The sequence below is a fragment of the Cladosporium halotolerans genome (assembly GCF_011745625.1).
Source record: "Cladosporium halotolerans strain TM138-S3 chromosome Unknown Sca14, whole genome shotgun sequence".
Lineage (NCBI taxonomy): Eukaryota > Fungi > Ascomycota > Dothideomycetes > Cladosporiales > Cladosporiaceae > Cladosporium > Cladosporium halotolerans.
In genome coordinates, this window is record NW_027191465.1 from 65501 (window position 1) to 91399 (window position 25899).

General features: G+C 57.5%; 9 protein-coding genes across 9 annotated transcripts; 3 read left to right on the plus strand and 6 right to left on the minus strand.

The window, feature by feature from the left end:
- Positions 1-60: 60 nt before the first annotated feature.
- Positions 61-1200, minus strand: WHR41_05182 (uncharacterized protein; the record flags this gene model as incomplete). Its single annotated transcript, XM_069373787.1, has 1 exon — positions 61-1200. One exon carries the CDS (start codon positions 1198-1200, stop codon positions 61-63), a length of 1140 nt encoding a protein of 379 aa, XP_069229549.1.
- A 392-nt stretch (positions 1201-1592) lies between these two features.
- WHR41_05183 (uncharacterized protein) lies at positions 1593-2879 on the plus strand (the record flags this gene model as incomplete). The annotated part of the gene is made up of 1 exon (XM_069373788.1): positions 1593-2879. The coding sequence occupies one exon, from the start codon at positions 1593-1595 to the stop codon at positions 2877-2879; it is 1287 nt and encodes a 428-aa protein (XP_069229550.1).
- A 215-nt stretch (positions 2880-3094) lies between these two features.
- Positions 3095-5716, minus strand: WHR41_05184 (uncharacterized protein; the record flags this gene model as incomplete). Its single annotated transcript, XM_069373789.1, has 1 exon — positions 3095-5716. One exon carries the CDS (start codon positions 5714-5716, stop codon positions 3095-3097), a length of 2622 nt encoding a protein of 873 aa, XP_069229543.1.
- Positions 5717-7292: 1576 nt separating this feature from the next.
- WHR41_05185 (uncharacterized protein) lies at positions 7293-8602 on the plus strand (the record flags this gene model as incomplete). The annotated part of the gene is made up of 2 exons (XM_069373790.1): positions 7293-7499; positions 7649-8602. 2 exons carry the CDS (start codon positions 7293-7295, stop codon positions 8600-8602), a joined length of 1161 nt encoding a protein of 386 aa, XP_069229544.1.
- Positions 8603-9014: 412 nt separating this feature from the next.
- WHR41_05186 (uncharacterized protein) lies at positions 9015-10340 on the minus strand (the record flags this gene model as incomplete). The annotated part of the gene is made up of 1 exon (XM_069373791.1): positions 9015-10340. The coding sequence occupies one exon, from the start codon at positions 10338-10340 to the stop codon at positions 9015-9017; it is 1326 nt and encodes a 441-aa protein (XP_069229545.1).
- A 660-nt stretch (positions 10341-11000) lies between these two features.
- On the plus strand, positions 11001-12322 carry WHR41_05187 (uncharacterized protein; the record flags this gene model as incomplete). Its single annotated transcript, XM_069373792.1, has 2 exons — positions 11001-11332; positions 11403-12322. Exons 1-2 carry the CDS (start codon positions 11242-11244, stop codon positions 12320-12322), a joined length of 1011 nt encoding a protein of 336 aa, XP_069229546.1. The 5' UTR covers positions 11001-11241.
- A 129-nt stretch (positions 12323-12451) lies between these two features.
- Positions 12452-14590, minus strand: WHR41_05188 (uncharacterized protein). The gene is made up of 2 exons (XM_069373793.1): positions 13560-14590; positions 12452-13508 (listed from the first exon to the last, which is right to left on the minus strand). The coding sequence occupies exons 1-2, from the start codon at positions 14201-14203 to the stop codon at positions 13016-13018; spliced, it is 1137 nt and encodes a 378-aa protein (XP_069229541.1). The 5' UTR covers positions 14204-14590; the 3' UTR covers positions 12452-13015.
- Positions 14591-17330: 2740 nt separating this feature from the next.
- WHR41_05189 (uncharacterized protein) lies at positions 17331-21749 on the minus strand (the record flags this gene model as incomplete). The annotated part of the gene is made up of 1 exon (XM_069373794.1): positions 17331-21749. One exon carries the CDS (start codon positions 21747-21749, stop codon positions 17331-17333), a length of 4419 nt encoding a protein of 1472 aa, XP_069229542.1.
- Positions 21750-23469: 1720 nt separating this feature from the next.
- On the minus strand, positions 23470-25774 carry WHR41_05190 (uncharacterized protein; the record flags this gene model as incomplete). The annotated part of the gene is made up of 5 exons (XM_069373795.1): positions 23470-23897; positions 23961-24486; positions 24545-24841; positions 24894-25319; positions 25370-25774. The coding sequence occupies 5 exons, from the start codon at positions 25772-25774 to the stop codon at positions 23722-23724; spliced, it is 1830 nt and encodes a 609-aa protein (XP_069229655.1). The 3' UTR covers positions 23470-23721.
- Positions 25775-25899: the final 125 nt, after the last annotated feature.

Here is a 25899-nt window from a genome sequence, read left to right on the forward strand (position 1 = left end):
CACGTCGAAGCCTCGACGCTCCGACCTCCTCAACCCCACCTCGCTCGCCAACGCGACACCCTACTTCCCCCACTTCCTCGCCTCCATCCCATCCGGCGGCAATGTCTCGACCGTCTTCTTGCTCACCTCCTCCCAATTAGTACTCAGCGCCGTGCCGTTGCTCTCGGTGAAACTCTTCATCATCGCGCGCTGCACCTCGGGCGAGGCGTCCTTGTAGAGCTTCTTGAAGAAGGCGTTCGTCGCGTCGCCGCCTTCGTCCTCGTCCTCGTCCGCGCCGATGGAGTCCCAGTTCTTGGGGCCGGAGCGCGACGAGGTTGGGTAGGAGGGGCCGCTGGGTTGGGGCGGCGGGGCGGTGTAGGTTGCGTGGGAGGCGGTGGGTTCGGAGGAGGAAAGGGGGTCGGGGTTTTCGAGGGCGGGCCATTTTTGGCCAGGCGTGGCTTTGGCGAGGATGATCTCGACTTTGGAGGGGAGGACGTTGGTTGTGGAGTGCGTGGCGTCGATGGCGGCGTAGAGAGGGTCGAGGGTGAAGTCGTAGGTTGTGCCGCTGGTTGCGACGGGGAAGGAGACGGTCAGGGAGCGCTCGGTGATGTCGACTTGGGTTTTGTCGGCGGGCACGCCTTTGGCGAGGAGGGTGATGTAGACGCTCTGGTTGTTCTGGTACCAGTCGTGGCGGATCTTCTCCACGGGGGTCTGCTGGGGTCTGGCGGGTGCGGGTGTTGACGCGGCGGCAGTTGCTGGTGTTGGCTCATGCGACTCCTCCGATTTAGTCTCTTGGATGTCCGGAACTTCCTTGACCGTCACTTTCACCTGCTCATGATCCTTTCCAAGCGCCTCAATCTTCTTGTCATTCCGCGGCACCCAAAGCTTGGTATCCTTAGCCTCGCTGTTCATGCGCGAGACAATGTCGAAGACGAAACGAGCATCGCCATAGCGCCCCAGACTGTGAAGAGCAATTCCGCGACGGATCTGTGCGTCGAGAATGAGTTCCTTCTTTGCACGCTTGTGAGCGTAGGCGACGGCGGCTTCAGCGTCGGCGAGGGCTTCTGGGTATTGCTGGCTTCTTTGGTATGCGAGGGCGCGAAGAGTAAGGTAGTTCGGAGAGGTTGGGGATTCCTTCAGAGCTGCAGTGAGAGGTTCTATGGCCTCTTGGTACTTGCCAGCTTCGATCAGTTCTTTGCCGCGCGCGGCTTGGGTTGCCATGGTGGAGGTGTGACTCGCTTCCTGTCGGCTCGAGATGAGGGAATCTGCGTGCGGGTGGATAGTGTCGTGAGAATGCGAAGATGGTTTTTGTGCGATCACGGTATGTATCCAGTGTTGTAGCAGCGCAAGAAGTAGAGTTCTTCAAGAGGAGTACAGTAACGTCGTTACGGGAAGGCAACAATGTCGTGGGAAGCAGCAGCGAATGTTCCAGAGGTGAAGCCGACCCCACCAAGAGCACTCGAGGACCCTGCAGCAGCCCGCATTCACATGCGAGTCTCACGCTGCAGACGTCACGCAAGCCAAATAACTTCATTCACAGTCAGACAATTCAGTCTGGCGAGATCAGAAGCCATTGAAAGAAGGAATTTCCAACAAAAAGAGAACAGACAAAAATGGCTCGCTTCTCAGTAAAAACCTTCCTCTCCCACGCCAAACGCCAACTCCAACAAGCCTCGCAAACCAACGCCAAAACCACCTTTGTAGTCGGCAATGAATCCGCCGACCTCGACTCAATCGCCAGCGCAATCGTCTACGGCTACATCACCTCCTCCAGCACCCAAGCCCTGCGCTCCAACACCCTCACAATCCCCCTAACCAACATCCCGGCCGCCGACCTCTCCCTCCGCCCCGAACTCACCACCCTCCTCCGCCACGCAAACCTCACTCCCTCCGACCTAATCACCCTCTCCGACCTTCCCCCAAACCTCTCCCCCGCTACCACAACCCTCACCCTCGTGGATCACAACGCTCTCACCGGCCCCCTCGCCACCCTCTTCCCCACCCCCACCTCCCTCACAGCCTGCATCGACCACCACGCGGACGAAAACACCGTGCTCCCCACCAGCAAACCCCGCCTCATCACCCCCTCCGGCTCCTGCGCCTCCCTCGTCGCAACCCACCTACACGACGCCTGGGTGCAACTAGCCCTCTTCTCGTCCAGCACCGGGGCCGCCAACGGGCAGCAATCCTACGACGTCATCGACGACACAGCCTACACGTCGACGTGGGACGCGCAAGCAGCCCTGCTCGCGCTGGGCGCCGTGCTGATCGACACGCAGAACCTGACGAGCGCGCACAAAGTGACGGCGCACGACCGCCGAGCGGCCAAGCTGCTGGAAGCGTTCGTGAACCTCTCGCCGAAGCTGAGCGTCGGGTTCGACAGGGATGCGTTCTACGGGGAGCTCGAGGCGGCGAAGTCGGATATCGGGCCGCTGGCGTTGGGCGATGTGCTGCGGAAGGACTACAAGGCGTGGTCTGACGGAGGGAGCGGGCTGGAGTTGGGGGTGGCGAGCGTGGTAAGGGGGTTGGGGTTTTTGGAGGAGAAGGCGGCGGGGGAGGCGGAGGGGTCGGATGCGGAGGGGAGGAAAGCGCTGCTGCGGGCGTGTGCGGCGTTTGCGAAGGAGAGGAAGTTGGGGTTGTTTGCGGTTATGACTGCTTTTTCGAATGGGAAGGGCGAGTTCGAGAGGGAATTGCTGTTGATGGCGGCTGAGGAGGGGAAGCCGGTCGAAGCGGCGGAGAAATTTGTGAAGCAGGCGGGTGGGCAGCTGAAGTTGGTGGATTTGGAGGGATATGAGGCTAAGGAAGATGGGGTTGCGTGGGTGAAGGCGTGGAGGCAGGACAGCTTGGAGGCCAGTCGGAAGCAGGTTGCGCCGCTGTTCAGGGAGGCGATGAAGGCGTAAACGAGGCTTTTGTGCCCAGGTGCGCTTCGTGGCGGCAGACCGCTTGAAGACAGGAAGAGAAGAATCTCGACGACAAATGTAGACACACTGTGTGAAAAAAAGTAAAACTTAGATACCTAACCACTACCATTCCAGCCTCGCCCACCCACCCACCCTACCTCATCCCAAGGGTATATCTATCGCACACCTCTCCAAACCCCCCAAACAAACGCCCCCTACCTCTCAATAACCGGCCCCGCAACCCCCTGCTCCCTCTCAACCCTATTCAACAAACTGCCCTGCGCAAACTGGCTCTCAAGCCCCAAATCGACCATGGGCCCCTTCGCCCTCGACCCATCCATGACGCCCCTTCCCTTCGTGCCCCCGCCCCACCCATCCTGCGACGCAGCGAGCAAGCCCTCGCCCGTAAAGGCCTTGCCGCTCGTGGCCGTCTCGCTGTTGGCGGCGCGGGCGGTCGAAGGGCGCGCGGTAGCTGGGCGGCGCTGGGACGCCGTCGGGCGGAGGCTGCGCTGGTGGTCGGCGCCGGAGCGGGAGTTGGAGCGGGGTTTGGCCGTGGCGGCGTTGTTGGACTGGGCGGCGTTGCGGCCGCGCCAGTCGTGGGCGGGCGGGATGCCGATGGGGTCGTCGGGGGAGGTGGCGGAGTCGATGAGGCCGCCGGGGCCGATTTGGTCCGGGTGGTGGCCGCGGCCTTTTGGGTTGTGCTGGGGCGGTTCGCGGTAGTGGGGCGTGAGGTCGACGAGGGGTTTGTGGTCTGGGGGTCCGTTGGCGGCGCGCGTGGAGTTTGAGCGGCCGAGGTCGCTTGTTTGGCCGCCGCCGCCGCGGCGGTTTTGGCGGGTGGAGGTCTGGCGACGAGGGCCGTCTGTACCGGCACTGAGGAGGTTGCTGCCGTTTGTGAATGGGTTCTGTTGTTTTGCTTCGCGGGCTGCGGCTTCGCGTTGTCGGGTGCTGTAGGAGCGACCGAGGAGGCCAGATGAATTGAACTCTTCTGGGCGGCTCTCTTCAATCGATGCTCGTCGCCCGTCTGATGTTGGCTGTCTGGCGAGGTTGACAAGCGGCTCGTCCTCTGCCAACTTAGGCCTTGATGTCATAGTTTGCTTCCTTGTGCTTGGACGTCTGGCAGGCGCCTGTGATTCATCGCTCAGATGTTGACGCTCCTCGTTCGATGTGATTCGCGCCGCTCGAGGAGCCTGTCGCTGAGAAGGCCGTCGACCAATCTGATCTGTGTCCATAAGCGGCTTGAAGCTGCCCAATTGATAGTGTGATGCTGTGGAATCCATCTTCCTGTGGCCATGTGCTGTGAAGCTTGTGCTGATTCCGCCCTCTTTTTCTGGATTACTTGGAGATTGAGGTTTCTCTCCTTCGCCCAGAACGTTGACGAGGTACCAGCTGCGCCAATTCTGGACTGCGTCGTAAAAATCGTCGGCCGTGCGTCGGTCGTTAGTACAAAAGAAATGGACAAAGTTCTGTGTGGTTTCGAACATGCTGGACTTCTGCTGAGACTTGATGGCCAAGCACGCTTTCTTCGGTGGTTTGATCTTCTTTTTGATCTTTTCGGGGGTTGGTGTGTAGATGTCGTAGTCGCTCAGGTGGCAAACATTGAACTGATCCTTGATCTTTTCCGGGTCCTTCTGGCATGTGATCTGGCCGTCCGACTTAAGCGTGACGAATCGCTTCTCCCATTTTCCGGGCCGTTGCGAGTATGTCAGTAGCCAAGAGGATTCCTCTGGCCTGTGCTTTGGAGCGCCGGCCAGACTCAGCTCTGGCTCGGAACTGCCTGTACGAGGGTCAACCAACAGAAGGCTGTTTTGTCGGTCCGTATCCCAGCTGTTCATCACGTTGCGAACATATTCGTATCGACGCAAGGGTCTTTGAACGCCAACGCTCGCGAAATTTTCCAGCAAAACTGCAGACTTCACATCGATTCGCTCGCTCATTGTTGTCGACGCGCTTCTGATGAGATCGACGCCAGTTGTTGTTGGCTTCACAGGAAATATCATCTTCGACCTGCCACATTCGATCAACACTTTTCGGTCGCCCGTGTTGACGGCAGACACAGGCGCATCCGACCCGGGCATAACGCCGCCGCCTCCATGGATGATATATTTCGGACGATGGTCGGACAATGGTCGCGCCATCTCTGCAGCTGGTGTCGAATCGCTCTTTTTCCGCTTGAAGAGACCGAAGCAACCACCATGGTCTTCCTCTTCATCCTCGAACTTTGGCAATGCGCTGGTGCTTCTGGTAGCTTTGATCTGATCCGACGTGGGAGGACCGTCTCTTCGGACAGGTGGGGGAGTGGGCTCTGCAGGTTCTGGTCGAGGTGGAGGAAACAGTTCTCCAGTTGGCTGAGAAGGCGCGATCTGAGAGAAGTCTTGGATGACTGGGGTGACACGATGTGTTTGCTCCCTATCTGAGCCTGGCTCAAAACTTGGATTCCTCCTCAGATCATGGCCATACGGGTGATTTGAAGGACTGATGTGCCTTCGTGCATCCGGTCGCTGTGTTCCGTGCCTGCTGGGTGGAGCTTTCGCAGTGGAAGGACGGTCGTAGCGCTCCGAAGACGAGTTGCGATCATCGTAGCCTTGATCGTAGGCGTTGTTCTGACCGTGCGATGTACCGACGCGTCCCCGATCATCTGCAGCGCCAGCCCCTGTGTTTCCTCTCTTGCGATGGTATCGCGACTTGCTCCTCGCAACGCCGTCGTCTTGCGGCGAGCTGTCTACTTGAGGAACCTGAGGCACGTCGTCATAATCATACTCGTGGGCGCGCTGAGCCTTTTGTCGCTGCGATCGATAGCGAGAGACCTTGCGTTCTGGGAGAGATGCAGGGTCCGCCATGGTGCATATTGGAGTGGACGCGTGCGTGAGAGCTGGTGAGGCCTATATCGACGAGAGAGCAGGTCGCGAAATCAAGATACGAGCAGGGTGTGGCGGGGCGGCGCGAGCTATTGCCTCGCTTGCATTTGTAGGAAGCGAGCGCGTGACTGTTATGCAGGCGGGAGGGATCGACGGGTAATTTCGTATCGGCTGTTGGCGCGCAATGCGAGAGTGGGAGTGGGCAGCGTTGCGCGTGTGAGGACGGGGAGACGGATAGACGGATAGAGCGGGATATGTGCGTGTTCGGAGAGGTGTTCACGGGTGCAGGGGAAGGGCGAGACGGCGAATGGGTGTTTATGTCGGCGCTCCTGGTGGAGGCATGGGCGAGTGTGGGGAGAGGTGGGATGCGACAGGGCAGATGCAGGCTCTGGCGCCGCCGCTCCGCCTGGAGTTCTGGGCGCAACCAGGCCAACAGGGAGCCAGCCAGGCCCGCGGCTAGGAGGCACACCTTATTACCTAGCGCCTGCGCCGCTCCACTGCTCAAACAAACGCGCGTGTCTCGTCGCCAATCGTGCCAATCGTGCCTATTTCTGGTGCTGAAACCGTCCGCGGCCATGTGATCGCAGACGACTACATGGTGCATGTGATGCAGCGACTATTCCTGCTGGCGGCATGCACACCTACGTAAGCGCCCACTCTCCTACCTCTGCATGTACACACAATACGCAGGTACTTGCAACCTTTCCACTGTACACACGTCTACCCGACAGCCGCCGTGCATCCGCGATCAGCGTCGGCTCGGCCCCTGCTTGTCTCGAGCTTGTGTCCCTGAGCATCCTTATACTTGACCCTGGCACTGCCCTACCTCCCTGCTCACACAAGTGCGAGTCGATAGTAGCACTGCCCTTCAAATCCCTGGCTACATCTTCGGATTGCGCTAATATGGCAGTGCGTTGCGTCAATATTGAACATGATGCAGAAATGATATACCGTGTATGTTCACACCCGGACGCGCCGTTGCAGAGACAGCTGGATCAGTTCGATGGACAGGGGCCATCGTGCAACTTTTGAAGCAATGACTTCGTCTCATCTCTGCATGAGAATATTCTTCACATCGGACAAGTCTCTCTGACGAATGTGACTTCCCGCCCGCGCAGATGATTACCTACCGTCACTCTCATGCTGCCAGGTGCTTGAACAGACCACTCATCAGCGGACAAAAATTCCGATATCACTTTTGCCAGCTCTGGCACTTGTGTAAATAGGCGTTGCACCCCACAAAGACTATCACCCTCCACCAATACAAAATCACAATCCTTATCTCAGATCTTCAGCTCGTGGCGGCACATCCGAGATGAGGTGTGAAGCCAGCCGCTTTAGAGTTCCACGGCTCCGCGCGACGTCCAACGACAAGCCAGGCAGGTAATACCGCATCACGTTTGTCACATCGTGCAATCGCCGCCACTGCTGCTTCCCGCAAAGCTTGTGCTGCCCTTCCTCGCCACTATTGATCTTCACCAGGTGGTTGCAAACCCGCTAAAGTAATCGCCGCCGCCATGTCTCTTGTCAAACCTGCGCCGTCTGCTCATGCGGCACAATGGACCCGCGATCGCAGCGGTTGGTGCTCGTCCTGCTTTTGTTCGTTTTGACTCTCGGACTGTACAGAGATTTTGGTGATCACGTACGAGTCGCCAGATTGACTCAGCAAGCTGCGTCTTTCGCGGTGCAAAAGCCTCTCGATGAGGAGTCGCAACCTCAGTCATTAGAAGATGTTGCCTTGAAGCCCGCCAACTCCACCCTTGGTGTAAGTATCGCCATTCATTCCACGTGCAAGAGCCCAATTAAACAGACCTTTGATTTCTCGCTCGTATTGCAAATCCCTTCAATGATTTCATACTTCAATCCTCATCTCTCACCAAAAACCGATATGTCTTACTGACACCCAGACTACAGTTCGGGTCAATCCTCGCAGTCTCGCGGCCCCAATCACCACGTCGATCCGGCCTCCTCCTCGCTGCAAACATCACCTCTCTCGACATCACAATCCCGCCGCAACCCCAATGGACCGAATCGGACATCACCCACCTCCGCACCAACCCCAACACCTCAACCCTAACCCGCGGCTCCGCCCTCGCCTGGCTCGGCCATCTGCATGCCCTCCGCACCTTCCTCGCCAGCAACGCAACCACAACCCTCGTAATCGAAGACGACATCGACTGGGACATCCACCTCCGCACGACCCAAATCCCCCTCGCAGCGTCCGCCTTCCGCTCCCTCCTCTCAAACTTCAGCCCGCCACCGCCCACCCCCCAAACCTACTGGGCCCCGCCAACAGCCTGGGACATCCTCTGGCTCGGCACCTGTAACGACGCCTTCACCGCCACAACCTACCCGCACCCCTCCCTCTCCTACACCGACGCCACCCTCCCGCCACCCACCCACCTCTCCCCCGAAACAGCCACCCTCCTCGCCTCCCTCAACGTCCCGCCGCAAACCCGCCTCCTGCACCCCACCGTCTCCCCGCTCTGCACTTTCGGCTACGCGCTCACTCGCGCCGCAGCAGAGCGTTTGCTGCACGACATCGCGACGCGCGAAGCGCCGCTCGGCACGGCGGCGTACGACGTGAGAGTGCTGGAAGCGTGTCGGGACTTGGGAATGCGCTGCTGGAGCGTGGCGCCGGAGCTGATGAGGCATTTGGGGGGCGGGTCGGAGATTGCGGATGTTGATTCGGGGAGGGGAGGGGGGAGAGAGGAAGAGGAGGGGGGGAGGAGGGAGGGGACGGCGAATTTGGCGTGTGGGGTTAGGAGTTCGAGGGGGTTTAGGGAGGTTGGGGAGGGGGGTTTGGAGGAGGCGAGGAGGGCGGTTGGGGAGGGGAGATGTTTGGGGGAGGGAGAGAGGAGGGAATGACGGGGTTTTTGATGGATGAAGTTGGGATTTTCTGGCTTGATGGATGTTTGGTGTTGATGAGACGATATACTTGCCATCAGAGCAGGGCGTAAGGTACGATTACACGAATTTGAGCTTATTTAGCTTGCCTCTTCGATTGGTCGTCTCGTTATTCAAAGGCAATCCGATAGCCATGAGCTCTCCGGTCTGCACCCAGACACGGCCCGAATCTACAGGAATGTAATCGATCCAATTGTCAGCTTACCCCAATGCAACCAAGCACGGTTCCGCACAAGCAGTAATCCAGACCGTTCACTCATCCCAAAAAAAGCCACCTTGGCCGTACGGCCAACAGTAACACCACTGTCGCCATTACTTTATCATCGCGAGGGCTCCTTCCACGAGAAGTCCCACCTCAGAACCAACGACTCCATCATCTAGCCGCCTCCCCAGCAACAGACCCCTTCCGCTTCTTCGCCCTCTCCCTCTCAACCCCCTTGACAACCTCCCATTTCGCCTCAACCCACTTCCCAACAACCTCCGACTCCCTCAACTCCCTCCCCGCGTCGTCCAGAAAAGTATACAGCTCGGACCCAGCGTCCGTAGTCGCCTCAGCTTCAGCCAAAACCACAGGCCCTCCCTCACGAAACGCAGTATTCCTCCGGAACGCGCGCACCAGCTCGCTCAGACCCGCCCCCGCCTTCCCGCTGTGCTTCCCAAGAACGGGACGCAGGAGGTGCGCCGCCGTCTCGTTCGCGCGCCTGCGCAGCAGCGCCGCGCGCATGCGCTCGTACTGCTCGCGCTTGCCGAAGAAGGCCAGCGCAGCGTCGAGATAGTGCTCGCGACGCTGAGCGAGCGGAGTCGTCGCATCATCAGGATTCTCAGCCTCCTTCCTCGCCACGCACTCCGGCAACCACGCGCGGAAGCGCGCGAGCATCGGCCGCGTGGGCTTCCAGTTGGATTTCTCGCGGGCGGACGGCGGCTTCTCGCGCTCGAGGCTGTGCGCGCAGACGAAAGGGGAGGCGCCGAGCCATTCGAAGATGTGCTCTTCGGTCGCGAAACCGGCGTCGTAGCGGGCGACGTCCAGGTCGAAGAAAGCCATGATGTGCTCAGGGTCGCTGCAGAGCATCAGTCGCGCCTCGTCGAGTGGCGGGTGGAAGTGGGCCCAGTGGCCGTGGCCGCTGTCGTCGAGCTCGCGGAGCCGAAGGCGCAGGCCGCGCTCGGTGATGTCGAAGCCGAAGTTCTTGACGACGTGGCCGAGCATGCCGGCTAGGTCCGGGTAGGAGCCGTGGAAGAAGCGCCAGGGCTTTTGGTCCGGGGTGATGGCTTCGAGGTCGATTTGGGCGAAGGGTTCGTTTGTGGTGGGGGTTGGGGTTTGCGGGTCTTGGGGGCGTTTGATGGGGTTGGGAGAGTATTCGATTGGAGGGTGGGGGCTGCGTTCGCCGTCGAGGCGGACGGCGAAGGACCATTTGGGAGATCGGCCACTGCCGCGGTCGAGGAAGGCTTCGGCGCCGATATTTGAGGCCAGCTCGGGCCAGTTGATCTCTTCTTCAGAGACGATGTAGATGTCGATATCGCCGTAGCTTTCCTTGCCTGGAGCCTCGAGCGGGACGAGCACGTTCTTTGCGCCATAAAGCTCGGCCAGACGATTGACATATGTGCTTTTCAAGCGGTTGTATTCCTGTGGAGTCATACGTGGAAGATGTAGAGCGGCCGTTTGGCCATCGGCCGAAGGGTTGGAGAAAGCTCCTCCGCCCATGCTTGCTTGATGTTTTGATTGTGGGTGGTGTTGAGATTGATACTTTGGCAAGTGCGACGTTTTCTAGTCTCCTGTGGTTGTTTGCTAAATACGAAAATGATTGTCGTGTCTATGTCAGTTTACAAAGGATGTGCAAGGCTGCCTTAGTATTTGTCGGCAGATCATTGTGAAGCAGATGGAGGCTGAAGCATGTGAGTCACCTGACAGGCAACAGTGAGCGCCCATTGCAGCAACGCAAAGTGAAGTCAATGAGGTCAATTCACTTGGAGACAGTGAAGGGTTGCAAGTCTCTTCATCTCACAGAGGTTCAGACTGTCGATACATGCTTGCTACCTGGCATCCCATCGAGCCCTTTGGTTGGCGCGCATGCAGGCCAGTCGGCATAGCGTCAGATCCACATTTCGAGGACGAATCAACCCTAGAAGCACGAGCAGTGACTGAATGAGCTCTTGCCTTCCAGCACTTCACTTCAACACCATCAAAGCAGGGTCGAAGAGAACGCAGGACAGCAAACATCCCCCCGCCAAGCCAAGCAGACCCTCGAAGCAAGCAACAAGGTTGCACTAGCGCTTGCCCTGCATTCGCGATGACGTCGGGCTCAGCTCAGCGCGGGCGGGCGCAAAAAATCAGACAGCTCGAGCTCCAGCAGGGCTTGGTGGCAGCTGCGCCGGAGCAATGATCGGTGAGGCCTTCGGGTGCAGCTCAGCGTGCAGCAGCCATTGGCAGTGCGCGTTTTTAGTAGTGTAGTACCCGACAGGCAGGAAGATCGTCAGCAGAGAGGGATAGTCTAGTAATTTTCTTCATCTGTTCTGTCTCCTTTTGATTTGACCTTTCAGTCTCTCTCATCTCAACTTCTACACACCCAATCTACACCAACAACCTACCAAACCCCCCGCCCGAAATGTCCGCCGAACCGCAGGAAATCTCCCAAGTCACCTACGAGCAGCTCGCCGCGCTCGAGGACGAGTTCGAGGAGATCGACACGCAAATCAGTACGTCCATCTCATCCCATCGCATCCCACGCCTCCCCTCCCCCAGAATGCTAACGCCAGCTCCCCACAGTCAAGCACCAATACACCCTCTCGGCCCCCTCGTACGCCAAACGCAGCGCCCTGCTCGCGACGATCCCCAACTTCTGGGCCCTGGTGCTCGAGACCTGCCCGCCCGAAATCGACCAGTTCATCCAGCCGCAAGACAGCCAGATCTTCGCCGAGTCGCTCAAGAGCATCGAAGTCAGCCGGCCCGAAATCGAGACCAGCCCGCGCAGCGTCAGTGTCAGATTCGAGTTCGCGCCGAACGACTTCTTCAGCAACGGCGTGCTGGAGAAGAGGTTCAGCTGGCGGCGCGCGAGCGATGGCTGGACGGGGCTGGTGTCGGAGCCGGTGCAAGTGGAGTGGAAGAAAGGGAAGGACCTGAGCGAGGGGCTGAACGGGCTTGCGGTGCAGCTTTTCGAGGCGCGGAAGAAAGCCGGTGACTTTTTGAAGAAGGACCTGAAGGAGTACGAGGCGCTGGCGAAGAAGCTGGAGAGCGCGAACGCGGTCAACACGTCGTTCTTCACGTGGTTTGGGTTTGTTAGTGGGCGGAGGTATGTGAGTGCGGAGGAGAGCGAGAAGGCGGAGAAGGAATATAGGGAGAAGAAGGCGAAGGGGGAGACGGGCAAGCCGGATGAGACTGAGGAGGAGGAGGATGAGGAGGATGATGACAAGGATGATGACTCGATGGTTGAGGTGCATGAGGAGGGCGAGCAGCTTGCCATTGCGATCGCGGAGGATCTGTGGCCTGGTGCGATCAAGTATTTCACGCAGGCGCAGGGGATGGAAGAGATGAGTGATATCGATTTTGAGGAGATGGAGGAGGATGAGGAGAGCGATGATGGTGAGGGCGAGGCGATTGATATTCGCGCGCTTGTTGGTGGTAAGAAGGGTGGTGATAGGAAGTCGAGTGGAAGCGGCGCCCCGGCGGCGAAGAAGCAGAAGCACTAAGTTTGCTTTGACAGATAAATTCGCGACTGAAGTCTGAGAACTGGATGACTATCGGATCAAGATTTGGAGAGAAATCCAACATTGTTGATGAAGCGATCTCATATCGCGCTGCAGAAGTACTGCGTGAGATGGATATGAAATGGATGATCAGATGGATGAAATACTGCCAATGGCATAAGCTTACATCGCTTGAACCGTCACCGCGTGATATCCAAAACCATGCAATGCCCCTCGAGATGGTAAAGATATGGTAATGATCCTTCCCTCTCCGTTCCCGGCTGTAACATCCTCGACCTATTATGCAATCATCTCATATCATCATCCAAATCAGCAAAAAAAATCCAAGAACTTTTAATTTCAGGAACCAGCATTTCTCTTGTCCCCCCAAGAGCGTCAAGACCAAGGTCTTTCCGCAATGTTTGTCCCATTTCCAACATGACCAGCGCCGACCCCACCCAGAACGTCCGTCCGCGTGTGCAGTACCTTCAAACAATTTTTGTAATGCTCGTGTCGCTCGTTGCAGAGACGAACAAACCCCTGCGCCATGCTTGTTTTTGTTGCTCATGAACAGAAGGACTCAGCCTGAGCCATCTCCCCGCCGGTTTGCCGTTAAATGCAGAATGCAGCCGTCCCGCGAAACTGAAAATGTCACCCCATGCAAATGCGTTGTTTCATTTGATCCCGTCGGCGGCACTAGCAGCTGCCGACGAAGAAGTCGTTTCCGAAGCCCTCGGGGTGAGAGCGGGGCGTGTATGCACCCGTGTAGTGAAGCGGCATCGCCATCCCTGCGGGTGTAATCGGTCTGGACCCGGGGATAGGCGGTGCCTCGCCCTCTCCGTAGTCGGCTCCGCCCATACCCACGCCCAAAGAACGCCCATCCTCCATCCAGCGAAGGCCGTTGGCGTATTCCTCAATGGGGAAGACCTCGCGCGCGTACTCCTCGATTCCGCGGTGGCCTTCCCAAATGCTGCGGGCTTCGCGAGGGTACTCGAGTGTGGGGCCAAAGCAGGGCGCACGCTTCTGGCCGAGGGTTTCTTGCAAGACGTCGAGCTGTTCCCGGTAGCCACTGGGGATGTTGACCTTGACCTGGATGGGCCCATGGATGTATCGGACGGGGCGACCGACACCGCGAGCGAAACGCGCACAGCACTGCAGGGGCGTGAGACGCTCGAATGCCATTGTTACCCTGATGAGATGTCAGTTAGATCGTGTGAGGCGAGATTTTGGAGAAACGTACACTTGACCCTTCCAGTGATTTGCGCCCATCTTGAAGATCTGGAGGAGCGCAGGACCGACATCATGTTCCGCATCCAGCCAAGGCAAAGGGTCGTCGGGGTGAAAAGGCGCTTGCCACACGAAACTGCCGTCGTCTTGGAGTTCCATCTGAAACAAAGGATAGGGAAGGGAGGTGAAATTGTTGTTGTAGATGCCGGTGTAGATGAAAGTCGCGGGAATTCCTAGTTGCCGCACGTAGTTCTCGATCGCAAATTTGGTTGCCCACATGGGAAGTGCTCTCCAGTCTTCGCCGTAGATAGAATGATCCGGCATGCTTGAATAGACATAGTGGGCGATGCCTGCCTTTTTCGCAGCATCTGCGCAGGCTTTTCCTATAGCGACCTCATCTCCCCAGTGAGTCGTGTTGATGAATGCGATCCGCGCGCCGGTGAAGAGAGTCTTGAGCAGGCTCTTGACGTCCGGGCCAGTCAGGTCGCCCTCGATCAACTCGACGTTAGGCAGCGAGGCAAGCTCTTCCGCGACCAAGCCCTCCTTGGCCTGGACCTGTGCGCGGACATGCCAGCCGACGGCGCTGGCGACACGGATGAAGGACGCGCTCTGCCTGCCAGTCGAGTTGATGGTCGCGACGATTCTTTTGGAGGACATTACAATATCCTCATCGGTAAGGACAGTCTGTGGCGGCGTGGCGCGGGTGGAAAGTTTGGCGCAGTAACTTCAGTGTCTGCAAATCCTGATTGGTCACGGTCGCGCGTCGGTGCTTGCTGGAAGAGACGACGAAAGAAGGGTTCGTGCAGATGCAGGTGGGAGCCTCTTGAGGTCGGCGTGAATATCAGGGTGCGTCTGGTCAAGGCAGGAGTCGGAAGGGCGATGACTGCTTGAAGGCCTTGAAGGGACGTGCCGTCGCGGTGCGGTGTGTAAGTAGTGCTGGCTCGGGACAAAGTCTATCGGGACGGCGGCCGGGCCCTGGGCGGATGTGGCACAATAGGGCGATGATGGATGGCTACCTGGGTACGGCAGGGGTTGGGCGTGGGTGGGCGAGGATCGGTGCAGTAGCCCGTCGAGCGCGAGGGTGGCCTCTTTAGAGCCGACGATGCGGGCCCGGCTGGGCCACGGCGCTCTCGCACGCACGCACGCAGGGCAACTCAGACTCACGCCCAGGGTGGAGGGTCGTGAGGATTTGGACGCTAATCGGCGGGCAACGGTGGAGCGGGCACGAATGCGGAGAAGTGGGCGGGCGAGCGTGAGAGGGGCAGAGGGGCGAAGGGGCTGAGGCAGGCAAGGTTGGATGCGTGGATCTTGGATGCGTGGATGCGTGGATGCGCTCCGGAGCGGCGAGGTGGAGGGCGGGTTGGTAGGGTATACCTCAGCTGGTTGGAGCGCAGTGCTGCGGGTGAGGCGCCTGTGTGCTCGCCTGCTCCCGGTCGCCGGCGTGGTTGGAGGCGAGCACGAGGACGATGCGCGCTCACTACTGCAGCAACATTAATGACTGCACACGCTGGGGAGCCACGTCCGCAGCGACTCGGCGAGACACGCAGCGCGCGTGGGCGCACGCGGACGCCGCACGTTGCGCTGCTGCTGGAGGCGCTGGTCCGTCGCATTACCTAATGGTGGGCGGGCGCTGTCGTCAGAACGACTGCGTGGCTTGCACCGACTCGCATCGCGACACGCCTGCTCCCGACCATTGTTCCGTTCGTGATGTCCGAGCCCGCGAACACCGCTGCAGCTCCCTCCAGCCTGCCCGTCGTCTGCTGCCCTCTGAGCTGCCTCGCTCAACGCATCCTGCACCATACAACTCCAGGATTACGCGACGTGCAGCCCACGGCTCCTCCACCGCGCTGGGACCTTCCCTCACTTCAACCTCGCTTTGCCTTATGCATAGCACGGTGCGGGGAGCGCATAGGGTTGCCGCGAACAGCCCGTGCTCCCGACGCCCATGCCCATACCAGCCTCCTCCCGCCCGTCGTCCTTCCTATATGGGAGGAGGGGACAGAGGGCATGCGACGGGACTCATTCCTGCTATCGTCAGCTGACACGCCTTGGCTACCTCACCTTCCCTTCGGATCGCCCATCCGCATCCTATCTCTCGTCCACACATCACCCTCGCCTCGCAGACACGAGCTGCATAAAAGCCCTGTAGTAGCCTCTCGCAGTATTTCGCCGAGTGTCGCAATCTCGATTATGTACCCGTTACTCACCAGCTGGTCCGAGAGACGGCAAAAACCCGCCCAACACTCGTCCACCCAGGCGAGCTGCGCAGCCTGCGTTCCACGCCCGAGCCCCACGCTTTTCCAACCGTCTCGTCTCGCCGCCCGCACGACCTCCAACGAAAGGCTGGAGGCAGAGCCGGCGCGCGCCAAGCCACCCTGCCTACCTTTCCATTACCCCTTCGCAACTCGATTCTATTACCCCTTCGTAACCTCACGCGCACCCTGCTTCTCCGCCGCATCTCCAGGGACCGGCGCGCCCGCCACACCCGCTGGCCTGAAGATCCGCCGGCGCGAGCGTGTTAATAAACATTGAAAGTCTAACATCGCGCCGCCAATGAGACCTGCAGTGCGCCGAGTACAGATCACCGGCGTCAGAAGGGAGGGCGGGAGTTGGACAAGACGCCGCAAACTCAGCTAGCGCAGCACTTTTCACTAACGTCAATAAGTGCGAAGGAGAGAGCGCAATCGGAACGTTCGGGAAAGCGTAATTCGCAGTGCCGGAACTCTCTCGAGTCGATGTTCCCGCTCCTCTGCCCCAACCAACCGCCTAGGCGTTTGATGCTCCGAAGAATGATACCTTATGGTGCAGATCGCAAAAAAGCCGCAACCGTGAACGGACCCCAGGAACGTTGTGAAACATAATGCGAACCATCAGAGTCCCACGCGCTCGGCTCAAGGCAAGCATCAACCATTACAATGCGCAGATTCTTTTTTTTCTCTTGCTGCGCTACCTACACTTATGGACCGGGACCCAGCCAGCGGGCCAATCAGCCGCCGCCCACGTGCCATCAAGGTGGGACCTCAGCTTTTGCGAAGAAGAGAAACTCTGCGATGAGATTTGTACAGTAGTCAGTGGTGGTACCTCGACACGGACACGAACGTGCTACGATAAGAGACTCGACGGCAGTCACGTCTTACGTACGGAGGTTTGAAAATGGGCCGGGGGGACGTGATTCGTGCTAACGGCTTGTGATGATGCTTTGCGAGGGCTTTGCGCGCCATCGCGCCATTGAGCACATGGTTGACGCGACGTCGGGCTAGGATCGCGTGTTTGTCACGGGGTGTGTTGTGCAGGCAAGATACCTTACTGTGGGCCTGAGGATGGCAGGACCTTTTCCGTCCTTGCCGTCGAGGTCGCGTGACGAACTCGAGGATACGAGGGTTGCCCATCAATATCACTTCCGCTCGCCATTTCCATGTGCAAACCGACGGGTAACCGAAAGTTTAGTGACAGTCTTGCGTACGAGCATTTCAGTACACCAACGAATATTGCAAATCTCCTGTTAGGGCCTCTGATTCTCAGGCTTCTTCTCTGGAGTATGTTCATCCAAAAACCAATGGCGAAACTCACGCATCCCGTGGTACCATACAAGCTGATCGTGTCACGACGCCGAAGTCTTATTGAAATCTTTGCTCCCGTTTGTACCTGGTGTGCCAAGTCTCACTCACGAACGAGGGAGGAAATAGAGTGGTCTCTCATCCACAGTACTAGCAACTACATAGACCACCTCATTCGATCCCATCCCCAATCATCCAGCAACTCGACGCTACCAAACCCCACCACTCTACACCTCCTCCTCCTCATCCTCTTCAACATCACGCCCTCTCTCCTCCTCTCCCTCTGCCTCACCACCGTCCTCTTTACCCCTCAACCCAACCCACCAACCCCTCAACACCCCCGCCCTCTCCCTCTCCGCCTCCCCAAACTCCACCGGCGGCCCCTTAACCTCCTCCCTCACCTCCGCGCCCGAAACCGAGCTCCTCCTCCTAATCTTCTCCTCCTCCTCCTCCACAGCACCCCCAACCTCCCCAAACCGCCAAACGCACCACGCGCTCGCGTCGCACGAGAGCAGAAACGCCCTCCTCTTCCTCGACTTCACCGCAAAAGCGCGCAGCAGCACGACATCGCCCGCCTCCGCAGCGGGCAGGACGGCTTTCCAGGGTCTGAAGACCTCGACGCGGACGCTGGACGCGGGTTGTTGCAGCGGGAGGCTGGGGTCCGCGACGCGGAAGGAGGTGAAGTAGTCTCTTGGGCCGGCTTTGGCGCGCTCGGGGGGTTTGGGCGCGGTGGTGACGACGGCGAGGACGTCGAGGGTCTGCGGGGTGGAGGGGTTGAGGTGTTGGGGGAGGGCGGAGAGGGGGGTGAAGTAGGCGTGCGGGGTGGAGAGGCCTTCGGCGGGTGGAGGGGGGTTTGTTGTTTCTGTGGGTTCGGGTTCGGGTTCGGGCTCGGGTGCGCGGGTTATGGGTTTGTCGGGGGAGTGGTCTTGCTCTTTGGAGGCTTCTTGTGCGGCGGCGATGCTGGAGCGTTTTGGCGAGAACCAGGCCGAGATGACGTCTGGGACGTTGCTCAGGCGAGTGCGGAGGGATCTGCGGGCTGGAGTCTTCGGTTGTGGTTGTTGGGCTGGTTGTGTCGATTGCGCCTCCTGGTTTTCCTGCTGTTCCGGCATCTCTGTATCCATTGTCGGACGTCCGTTGAGGCCGGCTTGGGAAGGAAGCTGCGAGCTGAGTTGAGGTTTGGAGCTGCCTTGCGGAGTTAAAGGTAAATGTCGCACTGGTGCCTGGGCTTCGTTTGCCTCTGGCAAGAGCGTCTCAGCTTTCACCGGTTGGGACAAAGAGGGCGTCGGAGGTAGATCAAGGTGTGAAGTCCTCTGCACGTCGACAGCGGTCCCTTGTTCAGACGTTTGCACCGTGTGTAACTGCTCCTCAGGCACTTCTGTGGGCGTTTGCTCTTCACGTTGCACAACCTCTTCTCTGTAAACGAACGACTCCTGCTTGTCTTCAAACGAGGACTGCTGAGGCGTCAACTCTTGCATGTGTTCACTCTGCTTGGTGTTCACAAGGCTGAGCATTTCGGAAGGTGAGGATTCCAACTCGATCACTTCAGTCTGATTCACGGTGCGCGAAGGTGTCTCTCTGGTCTCGTCAGGAATGAGGTTATCCGCTTCGCTGGCCAGCCGTCCATGGGGATGGGCATCGTTGCTTGGCTGACCGACCTCATGCGTTGAAATGGAGTCAGGGGCCTGTCCTTCGGCGACGTTGTTTCCATTCGTCCCCAACACCTCTCTTGACAAAGACCCCAATGCCACGGGAGAGAAACCCTCCATCGTGTCTCTAGACGCAGGGCGACTGCTTGTCTCAAGCCCTTGTTGTCGTTGGGTTTGATCGAAGCTTGCTTCTGCTTTTAATTGAGAATGGAAAGACGTCGGAGACGAGATAACCTCGCGTTGTTGTGCCTCGCTTATCTCAGTCGTAGCACCATGGGCCGCAGCGGGTTGCTCTGGTGTATCTTCAGCAGGGAGTGAGCTCGATGCCTTGGCCGGGAGCGGCGGCTGGAATAGCTCTGGCTCATCCAGTTGAACCTCCTGCTCGGTCATTTGCTCCTGTTTAGATGTCTCTAGATCAGAGATCTCCGCCTCCGCTGGGCGAGTCTCCTCAACTTCCATGAACTCAGCCAGTGGAGCTTCCGTTCCGCTGGGCTCAGGCACCGACGCTACGCCCTCGGCTTCAACCATAGCTATTTCAGGAGTTCCCACAGCTGCATCGCCCTCAGGCGAGATAATTTGATGACGCTCGTGGTTATCTTTCATCTCGGCTTCTTCTGAGCGAGGCCTGGCAACAGGCTGTACATCCTCAGGCTCGGCAGGCTGCTGCGCAATTGAGGCAGCTTCGGTGGTGATATCCTCCACCAATTCCTGAAGAGTCTCGTGGACGGGCGCCGATATCTCGGGAGCTTTACGCTGCTGAGGCATAGGCGTGGATGGAGTAGGTTCTGAAACAACATTGTGGTTCGATTCAGCCATTTCGTCCGCCGGGAGGGGAGCATCATCTTCCTCGTCTGAGCTGGATGCCAACTCAATGACTTCGACAGGCTCTTCCTGCGCTTTCTGTGACGATGCTTCTGGAGTCTCATCGGTTCCCTCTTGTGTTTTCTCTGCATCCTCAATCTGCGGTTCGTCGTGCATGGAACGCGGGTCTTCGGCAACATCTTGCGTCGTGAAAATGGCCTGCTGTTCTGCCTTCGCTTCAACAGGAGCCTTGGTCGCCGCAAGATCTTCTTTCTCCGGCGAAGGGGTGCCTTTCAGGCCAAAAAGACTCTGCAGAGTCCGTTTCATAACCCGATCATGAGCAGACTGGGGAGTTCTCTTGGGCGTGTCTGGCGACTTGGCCGCTGGAGTGGCTACGGTAGTAAGTTGTTCACTACGCGAGTCCTGTGATGGCTTTGTGGTAGGCGTAGCGACAGATACTCCCTCGTTGACGTCCTTTCCGACTGGTTGTTTGATGGGCGTTTGGGCTTCTTGGAGAAGCGTGCTGGCTGGCTTGAAGACGGGCGGCTGAGATGCTTCCTCTTCCGCAATTGCTTGACCAGGCTGATCAGTCTCATCGTCAAGCTGTTCCTGCGCCGCTTGCGCTTCTTCGAGCTCAGATTCAATGTCGCTATCTTCGACAGAAGACTGGACGAACTCTTGCCTTTCGTCTGCCATTGTATGCATCTCAAGGTTTTCGTTCGTATCGTCATCGCTGGGCTCTTCGCCTTCGAGAGCATCGGCATCGAATACATCTTCTGCGTCTTGTTCGTTCATGAACATCTCATCGTCTTCCTCCTCAGCATCACTCATGTTCTCGTCGAGCTCATTGTCGGGAATGTTACTCTGGACTGCAGGAGTATCCATGGCCGACCGTCGTTCGTCGGCCATATGATCCTCTTCGTGGCCTGCTTGATCCACGAAGAGATCGCTGCGCGCAGGGTCTAGAAGGAACTCACTGGCATTGGTAGCCGAATCGTCTTCTACCACAACTTCGGGTGCATTTTGCAGTTCAGAAGCAGCAGGTAATCCTCTTTGCTCGACCGTAACCAGCGTGCTTGTGGCCTCTTGCGGTCTGTTTTCCGCTGATCTTACGCCGGCTATCTCTGACGGCTCGCCAACGATGTTTCTGGCAGTCAGAGGCGATATCTGAGGTGTCGTTGAAGGAAGCGCCGAGGACGCCACGGGTAACAACCGCGGTGTCAATGGATTCACCGATTCTTCCGCAGCGGGTGTATGCCTACTAGGTTGGGCTGCGGGCGATGCTGTTGAAAATTGCAATTGCGGTACAGAGCCTGTGCTTTCTTTTTCTGCAAATCGCAATGGCTCAGGCGCAGGCGCCGATTCTGAAGAATGTAAAGCGGTACTCGTGTCCTTGATCGGTCTTTCGACCGAAGAAATTGGCGCTGGCTCATTGCCATCACTGCCTGCTTGCAGGGCCTCACGAGCTACTTCCAAATTATCGCCAGTGTCCGGATCAGCCGTAGGGACCTCTGGACTAGGTGTCCGGTCCACGACCTTCCAATCTTTGACATCACCGATCGATATTCTCGCCTTCTTCCTAGGTCCATTTTGATCATCCAGCTCTTCCTCAAAAAGCCTGCTCAGTCCATCGAGGTATGAAAACTCGGCCATCCGTTTCACAAAAGCTGGCGAGGAGTAAATTGCAGCGCTGGCAGGCGGACTTCCCACGCTTGACCTGAAGCCCGTTCCAGAGGGTCTTTTCTTTGCAGCGGGTGTTGTAGGCACTTTTCTTGTCTCCTCTTCGACATCGTCCATAGCATCTTCCGAAACATTGATTTCCGCATCGGCGACGCCATCCTTTTGCACCTTCAGTTGTAGGCCTCTCCCAAATTGAAGTTCTCCCACGCTCTTTCCAGGAACACGGACCGCGATTCCTCCTTCGTCTCTGACCCAATCGCCACCTTTGAGCCCCAGAATCACCTGGTCACCAATTCCCAGTCTCTGTCCCGCGACAGCACGCGCCGAAGGGCCAGAGAATTTGACGCGAACTTGGCCACCTTTGGCGCGTAATCGGAAGTCCAGCTCCGAGAGCAGAAGTGCACATTGTCGTGTAGAGGAAGAGTAAGGCCAGACGAGTGTGACCACAGCGTGAATTGTTCGATCAGCAGGCGGATTTGTTGTTGTGTCGAGGTCCTGAATCGGAATTGTTGTCGACATCGTTGGCGAGATTTATTTTGACATTACTGTGATCGACATGGAGCTCCAGAAAAGGAGGAGATTCACCACCGTCAATAGTTTCACTGAGAGACTTCGCTCACACCTCAAACCAGAAGGGAAGAAAGAAAGTCACGAGCGCATGTCGATACCACAGCTCGCAGGGCAAGTGCAGCCCAAGCTTTCCTTTCGCATAGTAATCGCAATCGCCGACATCAGCAGCTCTTATCTCCGCTTCACGGCCCGTGCTGAATCGGCCGCACATCAAAACTTCACGCGCCTCGTCTCTGATCTTGTTTTCCTTTTTTCCATACCGCATCCTTCTAGACAGTGCCTGCTTCCGCAAAATTTCTCCCGTTGCTTTGAAAGGCGATTCTGTGATGCGCAGACCGAACCCATGAAGGCACCATAAGAGCTGGCTGCGCATTTATGACCCCGTTTTGGGGTCTCTTGTCCGTTGCGAAATCAGCGTCAGAGGGGCCATACATTCCATTACCTTTGCTATTTCTTCTCTCGATGTGTGAGAGAGGGAAAGGGGGTGTTTGGAAGCGTAGTATGAATGTAGATGACTTGGGAGTTTCTGTTCTGTATGCATGTCGTCCTGCTCTGATCCAACCTGTTTCCCTTCCATCTTTGATCGAAGACATGCTAGCGCTATTGTAGGTCTTTATGTACCCACAGCAGCGCGTACAGCGTAGCTACGTTGCAACCTCCTCGTGGCTGTAGGCATTCGAGCTCTGCACCACGGGTCTCGCTCTCCTCGGCTCGAGCAATCGCCAACCTCACCTCCCCAAACGCCATCATCTTGCTCGCGCAATGCCAGAAGAACCCCGTCCCTCAATTCATCACAACAGCCCAGCAGCCCCAACCTCTTTCCAAGCCTGCTCCGCCATCTCTGCCTCCCTCGCCATCCCCCAAATCTCATCCGCCCACCTAGCCCACTGCACCCCTTCCGCCGCCCTCCCAACTCTCCTTAACATATCGCTCACTTCCGCGCATCCCGCTCCAGCAGCCGCGAGCCGCTCGCTCTGCTTCTTCTCCCTGCTCTCGACGCCGAGCGGCGCCATCTGGAGCAGTGTCGCGCGCCCGACTATGTGCAAGTCCGAGGTGAAGACCGGTTCGATGGCTAGTTTTAGGGTTGGGACGTCGATTTCGAGGAGGGAGGCAAACTCGGGCGCGAAGAAGGCGGCGATGTCGGCGTGGTCGCTGTATGTGAGATGTGTGTGGATGATGCGGTAGAGGGAGGTGGTTTCGCGCTCGAAATGGGTGGTGCGTGTGCTGGAAGAGGGCATTTTGGTCGCGTTGGTGGGAGGTGTCGGTGAGGATGGCTGGGAATGAGAGGACAGGCCTGGAAGAGGTCAGTCAGACGTTGTTGGCTGAATTTGAGGAGTTGAGAGGGTCTTCACTAAGAATGCGGTAATGAGTGAGGGCGATGTAATCGATGAAGCTTTGAGGGAAGCCAGCAAGTTTATTGATGTAGGCGCGAGGAGGAAGCTACGCGTTGAGGAAGTTTGATCTTGAAGTGACGGAGCTGAGAGACAGAGACGAGGGCGTCGCTGCAACATTGCGAGACATCATAAGGTATGTTTGCATGTAAAGAAGTCATTCACAAGACGTCACTGCTCCGCCATCTTGTATGATCCAAACTTCAAAATTGGACTTCACTTACATTCTCACTTCTTGGATCTCGAACGAACTGAATCGCCCTATCCTCCCCTCTGGGTCTGTGCAATCAAAATTGAGGTGAGCTAATGTACTATTCCTCTGTAACATAAGCCTTGTCATAGGCACAACTTTGCGTTTCCCTTTTGCACAAGTCAAGAACACGATGCACCGATTACCAAAAGGTAGGGTAGAAGCTCGATGCTCTCAGCGCTTTTCAATATTGCCGTTGCCACAACACAGAGCCACCGTACAACCTTCGAGCTGACAATCGACATGAGGTGAACACCTTGCGCCGTAGAAGCGTGGCAAATCAGTGCATCAGCCTGTACGTCGAGTTGGCCGGCTCCGAACCGCTAGCCCCAGCACCATGATCTTCGAACCACTTGATGAAGCTGTAGAACGACGCTTTCGGCGTCCTGGTCAGGTCTGTGTAGTTGACGTGCTGCAACCCAAAGCGTGTCGAGACGCCAGAGCCCCATTCAAAATCTGCAATGTCAAGTCAGCCTCCGAGTCTCGACCTGCGCCCTTAAATGAGGGATCGAAACCCACTGTCAAAGATCGCCCAGCCCCAAGCACCAGTAACATTGACCCCATCATACGCAATCGCCGCAAGGATATTATCCAGATATCCCTGGTAATAGTCCGTCCTCCTCAAATCCCACAGAATGGTCTGCAAGCTCGTCAACTCGCTCTCAAACGGCTCCGCGAAACCAAACTCCGTGACCTGAATGTCCGGCACGGCGGGGAAGAGCTCCTTTGTAATCACGTTCAGGAAGCGGCGCACGCCCGTCGGCGTGTCGTAGAGCCAGCTCGCGCCGGGGTCGGCGGAGGGACCCGCTGGGAAGCCGTCTGGCGCGAGTTGTGTTGAGCCGGCGCACTCAGGGAAGCCGGGGTGCGAGGTGTTGCTGACGCAGGAGTCGAAGTCTTCGATGCCGAAGGCGTAGTAGGAGGTGTAGGGGTCGATGGCGAAGAAGTCGCAGGAGCCGGCGATGAGGGCTTTTTCATCGTCGGTGAGGGTTGGGAGGATGTCGCCCAGGGTGTCTTTGAGCACTTGGGGGTAGTCGCCGTCGTTCCACTATGGATATGTCAGCGAGCTAAATTGTGCTGTGAAGTGGTTCTGAAGCTCCACTTACGACACCGTGATTGAACCAGCCAAGCACGAAATCGTAGTTTCTCTGGACTGATACAGCGTCCGCCTCAGATGTGCTGTTTGCTTCGAAGTAGTTTCCGCTGTTCTTGAACGTGATACGGCCTCTACCTTTGAACTCCTCGTGATACCACTTTGCGACTTTGGCGTGTGCGAGAAGAGTGTAGTGACCGCAGGTGAAGCGGGCCTTAGCTCCTTGGGTGGCATTGTTGTAGAGAGGCAAGTACGTCCCGAACGGGTAGTAAGAGTACTGCCAATTGCAATACTGCGGCTCGTTGATCGTCTGGACGGAGTTAGAAGACGCGCTTGCTCAGCGATCGTTCTTTGTTACTTACAAACCACTCTTCCACCAAATGATCGTAGCGCTGAATGATAAAAGTAGCGTAGTTGAAGAAATCGTCCACGATCTGGCGATCGCTCCAAGCTCCGTATTCGTTAAACAAAGCCAGCGGGGTGTCCCAATGGAACAACACAGGGGCAATCTTAAGCTCCTGCTGAGCGAGCTCGGCCATCACATCATCATAGTGCTGGACAGCCTCTTCGTTGATCGGGCCCTTTCCGAAAGGGAAGATGCGAGGCCATGAGATAGAGAAACTGAAAGCGGGAACGCCGAGACCTTTCAGACGAGCGATGTCTTGCTTATAGAGAAAGTAGTGTGATCCAACGACATCTCCGGTGGTGTTGTCTGCAACCTGGTTGACGACGCGGTGACTGAGGAAGTCCCAGATCGACGGCCCTTTGCCTTCGGCGTTTGCAGCGCCCTTCGGTGGCGTTAGTAATTAATGTTGCTATTGGACAAGATTGGGTATACTTCAATTTGATATGCCGAAGAAGCGACACCCCATGCAAATCCTTCTGGCAGAGAGTACCCGCTCAGATTCGAGAAGTAGCTCGGGATGTAAGGGTGGAATCCCGCAGCCGGGTCTGAGTAGGCAGATGGTTCAGGTGTCGCTTCTACAGTTGTAGTGACAGGGCCTGTGGCAATCGGTCCAACCTGATTCCAGAGGAAAGCGAGTCGTTCATCAGAGAAATCATCGTTGGCGAGAGTGGTGCTGGCAGCCGAGTAATCGAAGGTCGTCGAAGCGTACTCCGTCGAGACACCCGTTGGGTCTGGGAACGATACTGCGCCTGAACCTGAATCCGACTGGGCAAATGCGAGGTCTGGAATGAGGAAGAGTCCTCCCAATGCCGGCGTGACGGCTTTCAAAGACCACATTTTACCTACCAAGCTTGCGATAGGTTGGGGTATCGATCCTAGCTCTAAAATTCGGGGCTACTTGGGCATTGTACCTCTACAAATACTATTTCAATAACCGAAAGACGCAGCTGCCAATGCAGCAT

Coding starts and splice junctions, on each gene's coding strand:
- WHR41_05188 (XM_069373793.1), bottom strand. CDS start 14,203: ATGTCCTCCAAAAGAATCGTCGCGACCATCAACTCGACTGGCAGGCAG. Junction 13,509..13,559: donor AATCACTGGAAGGGTCAAGT/GTACGTTTCTCC, acceptor ACATCTCATCAG/GGTAACAATGGCATTCGAGC.